General features: G+C 36.9%; 1 protein-coding gene across 1 annotated transcript; it reads right to left on the reverse strand.

Annotated features, from left to right (window-relative positions):
• Nucleotides 1–2,836: 2,836 nt before the first annotated feature.
• On the reverse strand, nucleotides 2,837–7,084 carry LOC136205465 (uncharacterized). Its single transcript, XM_065996072.1, has 3 exons — nucleotides 6,636–7,084; nucleotides 4,554–5,970; nucleotides 2,837–4,457 (listed from the first exon to the last, which is right to left on the reverse strand). The coding sequence occupies exons 1-3, from the start codon at nucleotides 6,886–6,888 to the stop codon at nucleotides 4,271–4,273; spliced, it is 1,857 nt and encodes a 618-aa protein (XP_065852144.1). The 5' UTR covers nucleotides 6,889–7,084; the 3' UTR covers nucleotides 2,837–4,270.
• Between the last annotated feature and the right edge of the window lie 583 nt (nucleotides 7,085–7,667).

The following is a 7,667-nucleotide window of genomic DNA, read 5'->3' on the forward strand; positions in this document are numbered from 1 at the left end:
GCTCCGATACCAACCGATACGGATTGTGATGGTGTTGATAGTTTTGATCTTAAACTAACAAAGATAATACTCTTCTCTAACTAAAACTATAAGGAAATAATCCCAAGGTATGAACATCTTAAGTCTCCAATAGAGAAAGCTTGATTTGATTTATATTACACTTTTATACCTTCCTAATAACCCTATGGTACAAAAGACTTAATACCCTCCTAAAGGCATTACTAACCTCTTTAAAACATTAGGGGTAAAATAGATACAATTACTAATGGAAAAATAGAAAATAAATTGAATGGCAAGACAGTAAAACAGTAATTAGCTCATGTGCAGGGACATCAGAATTCGCAGAACTTGCTGGTGAAGTAATCACACACGACGTGTGGCTTTAGGGACATATCGTGTGGGCTGAAACTCGAGCAGTTCACACAACAAGTTATGAGAGTGACCCTTGTATAGCATGACACTTCAATGGTTCACACGATGTGTGAATTAATTTTGGAGAAGCATAAACTCAACAAAAATCTCGCACGATGTGTAATCTTCCTTGCCCTATTTCCTGGTTGATCTTCATCCTCACGTGTTATTAATCTCATGTTGTGTGAGCCCTGTATCAAGAGTTCTTCCGCTTCCTTCATATTGATGCTCCTATCATGTGCATATTGCACTTTTAGTCAATTATAATTGCACACATTAGGTATATGTTTAGCAAATTTGTTAGCACATCTAATTAAGTTAAAAAAAAAAAAAAAAAGCATTCTCCATATTATCTATTACTAATTTTTTTTTCTTTTATAGATCCAAATAAGCGGCCTCTTGCCAAAAAAAATGGCAAGGGAAGGCTTGCCCCCAGTACACCCTTGTGGTGGAACCCCTCCCCGGACCCTCGCTTAGCGGGGACGCGTAATGCACCGGGCCGCCCTTTTTTTTAGATCCAAATAAGGTTTATACAATTTCACTATAGATACACAATAAAAAAAAAAAAATTGAACTGTTAAAAACGAAAATTCCAAATACACAAAAATGAATAACGATATCTTAATCTAGTTTTATGTAAAATCAACTTTTTTTTTATATAGTGTAAATATAATTATCAAAATTTTAACATATCAAATTGAAAGATCATGAATTGTGTGGAATTTGCCTTAAAAAAATATTTGTGCGCTAATTGCAGATCCTTGTAAAGTTAAAAGCAACATTTATCAATTAATAGTATCAATTCCACTATTTTAAATTAGGATAACACTTATACAAGAACTATTGTTTAATTAAGGGCAGCATTGATGGCATGAGTTTTACAAATATGTTTCCTTTCTTGAACATGGATTATTACTTCCTTTAGGAGGAGAAAAAAGCTTCCTTCTTTTAGCTTTAGTGAACCAAGTTATCCAATCAGCCTGAATCGAACAGAAGACACTCGAAGGATAGTCTCACGAGAAGGTCTGTAAAGCACTCAAATGAGAACGAGAAGAGCCATAGTATACATTTGGGATCCCTTGATGGGTAAAACCCCCTTACTGGCTTACAAAAGAAAGATTTCCTTTTTGTCCTTCTCCTTTACTATCGAGCTTCTTTGCTCCTCTCTTTTCGTTCGACTTTCTTCGCTCCAACAATTCTTGCTTTAGATAGTCTTTCGGCAGACATGTTTTAAGCATATTCTTGAGTTTACCTTGTTTACAGGTCAACCCAATGGCAGCAAGAAAAGGTGACCTTGTGCTATACTCCGATGATCTCTTGATATTAATTTTCTAACCGAGTGTCACGTTTGTTGTTTCATGTTGAAAAATGAGGAATCCCCTACTTTTAGAAAAAAGTATTTTTTATATATAAAAGATAAACGATAATTCTATATCCAAACACTTAAAATCTCTTTTTTGATATGAAAAGATAAACGGTAGAAAAAATGAAGTAACCTCACACCCTCTTAGTATAACAATAGATAGTTTTTGTCTAGTCAATGATGTAATTACCTCTACAATTTGGAGATCAAATACAAACAATAATTCTCTATCCGAACACTTAAAATCTCCTTTTTGGTAGGAAAAGACAAACGGTAGAAGAAAATGAAGTAAACTTACACCCTCTTAATATAACAATAAATAGTTTATGTTTGGTCCAATGATGTAATTACCTCTACAATTTGGAGGTCAAACACAAACAATAATTCCCTATCCGAACACTTAAAATCTCTTTTTTGGTATGAAAAGACAAACAGTAGAAGAAAATAAAGTAAACCCACACCCTCTTAGTATAACAATAGATAGTTTTTGTCTGGTCAATGATGTAATTACCTCTACAATTTGGAGGTCTAACACAAACAATAATTCTCTATCCCAACACTTAAAATCTTCTTTTTGGTATGAAAAGACACACGGTAGAAGAAAATAAAGTAAACCCACACTCTCTTAGTATAAGAATAGATAGTTTTTGTCTGATCCAATGATGTAATTACCTCTACAATTTGGAGGTCAATTTGAACACTAATTCTCTATTCGCACTTTTAAAATCTCCTTTATTCGAACACTAATTCTCTATTCGAACACTAGTCACCTCTACAATTTGGAGGTCAAACATGTTGTTGCAACCCCAATTCATTAAACCTAAACCCTAATTAACCCTAATTCATTTAATTTAGGGGTGCTGTCATATCATATCATATCCCATTTCAACAGTACCAACATATATCAAACGGAATCCATAAAAGAACCTCATTCCTGATGCAGCTGATAAGGATTCTGAAACATCAACTTCTTAGCTCATCATCGATCAGTGAACAAATTTATCATCAGCATCTGCAAACGTGACGAATTACAAATATTGCAGCCAAAGAAAAGAATTAAACTTAGGAAGAAGATAAGGAGCTTATATATGGCTTTTATTCTAGTAAACATACATGACAGAATCCAAACTCGATTGTGGAAATAACGGATACAGCTAACAACAACGATAAACAAACGTTCAGCTCCTAATATAATGCAATAGGAATTTGTGCATACTTAAAATCAAAAAGAGCCCAAGAAAATTTATATGACAAAAGATCTTTTTCTGACCAAGTTATTCACACGTCACCTTCTCAATCCGAAATAGTCAATACTTCGAACAGGATTATTGTAGCATCTTGTCTCATTTTGTTCCTTCTGGGTACGCATCGTCATCCCCGAGCCAGTAGGGTTCGGGCTAAAAGTTTGCAACTTTACATAGTTACATATGGGACATGTCTGCCAGTAAAACTTGATGCTTTTCAATCATACATTCTCATTTCTGTTTCCATTACATAGTGTCTGTCAAGGTTCCGGCTGCATCGTGAAGGTATAACAGATTCCGGGTATCCAACTTTTTCCTCATAAAGAATTTAATCCTTCTTAAAAAGGTTAGTTGATGGTCAATTTAGCTAATTATCCATAACCTTTGGGATGGTGTGAATGCGACACCCTACGATCTGATAAAGCAAATCCCAGCAAAACATCATGCTGTAAGAAAATATGTAAGGAGATAACAGTGCAGTACCCACATTCGGACGAGCAAGTACATTTGCAAACAGCAACGATGCAACCTCCTGAAATTTGTATGTCGGGTTTTACTGCCTATGCTAGCTTCCTCACTTCATGGACCCAACCAACCGGTAGCTGCATCGAAAAAGGGAACCCTTCACCCCCAATCTGATAAAGCAAATCCCAGAAAAACATCATGCTGTACGAAAATATGTAAGGAGCTAACAGTACAGTACCCACATTTGGACGGGCAAGTACATTTGCGAACAGCAACCAGCAACGATGCAACCTCCTGAAATTTGTACATCGGGTTCTCACTGCCTATGCTAGCTTCCTCACTTCATGGACCCAACCAACCAGTAGCTGCATCGAAAAAGGGAACCCTTATACATCAGAATATTGCAGTTACGAAACCCAACTTGATATTACCCATCTGTACATCACACAATTATGGCACAACTTTCACATGGCAACCTCCATATCCCGGATCCATGAGAAGGAGCATTGGATAAGCATGAATTTGCCATTCCATGCCATAATATCGCCTATTATTCTCCATAGGCTTCTTTACAATATGCTTCTCGAGATAAACTTAAGATAATTACCGGTATAAGAACTATCTATGTTTCACCTACTATACCACGAAAAACTAACTCAACTATCACTATCAGATCTACTTCTTTAAATAGCCTTTCTTCTGTCATCACTCTTAGCCAACCGCTCACCTTGTTTAGTGCCTTGTAACTATCTACAGAGCCCTTTTCCTTACCCTCTCATCAGTTCAACTATTGACCAATCTCAGAACCTAAATCATCTTTTGCCTCTGCAAGAGTAATGATGAGTGGTTGCCATCCGGATTGATGATGTATCATCCATTTCTTAATTGCAATCGCCATGTTTAACATCTGAAGTACATTACCCAAAGCAAGTTCTTTCAAGCACATTTTCTTCAAAATAGTAGCAGCTTCATACCTGTAAAATAGATCAGAAGAAACACAGGACAGAATTTTCAGTTAGAGGAGAAACTTGGGAACCCAGTTCAACCTTAAGTAAAATGATTGCCTTTACCTGCAACGAGAAGACATTATAGCAGACCTTCCAGTAGAAGATGTCAGAAATTTTTGAACTTCGTCCCATGTTGCTTTTGAATATTCTTTAGGATTACCACCAATAGGATTCACACATTTCCATAGTTGATCATTCTTACCAACATATAACTGCACAGCTCCTAAGTTCTGCTTCACGACCATCTGCTGCTCGATAGCACTCTCAAGGGCCTTTTTAATGTCAGTGTTTTGATGTTTAGGATCTCCATATCGAACACAATCAGCTATATTTGCTTCAATTGGCATTATCTTTTCGCTTTTAAGAGTGTTCAAGGCAAGTAATATAACTCCTATAAGGCCTTGGACATATTCTGGAGGTTTCGGGCATCCTGGGGTTCCCCATATAACATTTACAGAAGCAGTAGTTGCTGCTGAGGAAGATGATGGTAAATTCTCTGGACAGCTAGGGTATCTATTGTTCGATGTCTCGTGGGAACCCGGTTGCACATTCTGTGTCATATGTCCATTTTGTGAGCTATTCAAATTTAGAGACTTTGAAGCTTTTTTCTTTGGATCATGTTTTAGCTCTCCGTTTCGTCTTTGAGCTGTTGGGAAGTTGTTAAAGCTGGTAGGGTATCCAGACATGTGCAAGTTACTGATATCAGGAAGATTTGTAAGAGTTGGTCTGGTAGAGGTAGGACCATTAGGCCGAGCAGGCATTAGCTGATTCTGAGAAGGATGGGTTTGAAAAGCAGGCGGATATAAACTACCTGGTATAGAAGTAGCTTGCAAAGCTGAAGAAATTGGCCTCATTGGAGGCATATAAGGAACATGAGTGACATCACTCCAATTGAAGTTAGAATTTCCAGGAACAAAATCTGGAGGAGGTCCACTTTTCGGGACATACGGACCAGGTTGGTAAGAGATTGAATTATGCGGACCGTCTTGATTCCAAACAGGCGCTGCATTTAAAGTTTTCGATCCATTTGTTTGGTTCGGATTTTTCCGAATAGTTCTTCCTTTCTGTTTATTCATGTAAGGAGGTCTCTGATTTCCCGTATGGGGGTTATCCAAATAGGAATCCGATGGATGCTTTATGAGAATGCCATCAGAAATGGGAATCTGTAATGTGTCTGAAGTAGATGTATAATAATTACTGTTATTATTACCAAGTTGTTGTGATTCACCATCCGATAGTGGAGGTCCTCCAGCAAGAAGACTTGTCCAAAGCCATACACTCCTAGCAGCTGCAATGAGAGGTGCAGATGCTCTCTGAGGCTGTGCTAGGAGAATATTATATCTCCTCATCCTCAGCTGATGGAGGGCATTAGAAAAATCCCGATCACCAGAGATCAACAAATAGTTACCAGGCGCTGGATTGTCCACTGCCCAGAATAGCATATCCACAAGAATCTTCTTGTCACTAGCATCCTTAACACCTGTTCACATACAAACTTCTCTAAGAACACAACACCGAAACATATAAAGGAAGGGAGGAAACAAATACCCGAGAATCATCATTTCTAAAACATAGCCTTGAAGGAAACGGAACCAAAAGGAGAAAAGCTACTGAGAGTTCATTTCCGTACAACACGTCTAATACTGTAGCTGACAGAATTTGAAAAATCAAGAGAAAACTGTGATGCTTAACTTTTGACGCCAAAAATGCCATTAATTATAGCTACCTTCAAGAACCAATTCATACTCTAGACATAGAGCTCTCTTTTTTACACAAACAACCATAAATGATAATTAGATTACTCCATCCAAATTTAGTAAACAATCTCATAAATAATAAATAGATCCAGCTCATATTACTAGAAGCTCAGTAGTACTCTACTACATCTAACAAAATTGAGCGAATCCTATGCAACAGACATAGTAAACGAATTACAGTCATGCTTAACATTATTGCCGCAAAAAATGCCATAAAATTTAGCTAATTAGACACAAATATCCATAACTAGATTACTGCATCCAAATTTAGTAAACAATTTCACGAATCGACCCACTTTCCATTACTAGCAACACGAGATCTAACCTTTCTACTGTAAAATCAAACAAACAGATCAGAAAACAAGGAAAAACAAGTAGACTACAGTACCGGCAGGAACATGATTGAGTGCGATTCCGGTACTAGAAAGAGCTTGCTGAACAGTTGAGTGAATCCGATTAGTATCACCATAAGCAGAAATTGAAACAGGACCGCAATAATTCATCTTGACCAAAGCAGAACTTATGTTTTGTGCTATGGCGTGTGGATCGCAGTCTCGAGGTACCTGACAGTTCTCTATATCCCACCATACCGAAATCTTCGCCGTCACATACTGCGGCTCTGCTCCACCTTCTCCGCCCATAATTTATGTCTCCGATAAAGCGGAAATTGAGTTGAAAAAAAAGGAAAATTCCGAAAATTGAAAACAAAAAACGTGGAATCTAACCGGCAATCGGACAACTGGAAGCGGAGATATAGAGAAGGGGATCTACTTGCCGTCCGATTGGAGTTTATTGCTTTCTAGTCTATACCCCTCTTTCCATTTACGATTTAATCTGCGGAAAAAGGGAAGGTGTTTGGATAGTTTAAAGAGAGATGAGAGAGTGTGTGGTCACGGGGTGAAATTTACGTTTTTGACCCTTGAGTTAGTACCTTGGAGACGTCTTCCACGGGGATATAATCGTACATTTCTGTCGTTTTGTATTCCAAATTTATTAATTTTGGGGAAATAAATTTAAAACACAATTAATACGAGGACAACGGTAAAAAGAAGGACTCTTGTGCTTCTCCATAATTAAAATTGGAAAATTGATGTTTAAACCTTGATCAATTTAATTTTACTAATTAAACCATTTATTATGTATTAAGTTTTTTGATCATTTATTTTTAACACATTAAACGGGTAAATTACATTCATGCCACTAACTTTTATCCAATTTAACATTATGGTCACTGAATTTCAATTCTTAATAATATAGTCACTGAATTTTACACTTTTTTAACATGGGTTGCCACTCAACGCTTCAAAACGACCGTTAGCAGCTTCAAAATAAAAAAATTGAAGAGGTGATGATATTCTTTCTTGAAAATTTTCTTTTTGAGGTCATTTAGATGTTGTTTGACTAGGAGAGAGTGTGTGAA

This window comes from Euphorbia lathyris, chromosome 9 (genome assembly GCF_963576675.1).
Source record: "Euphorbia lathyris chromosome 9, ddEupLath1.1, whole genome shotgun sequence".
In the NCBI taxonomy this organism is placed as follows: Eukaryota; Viridiplantae; Streptophyta; class Magnoliopsida; order Malpighiales; family Euphorbiaceae; genus Euphorbia; species Euphorbia lathyris.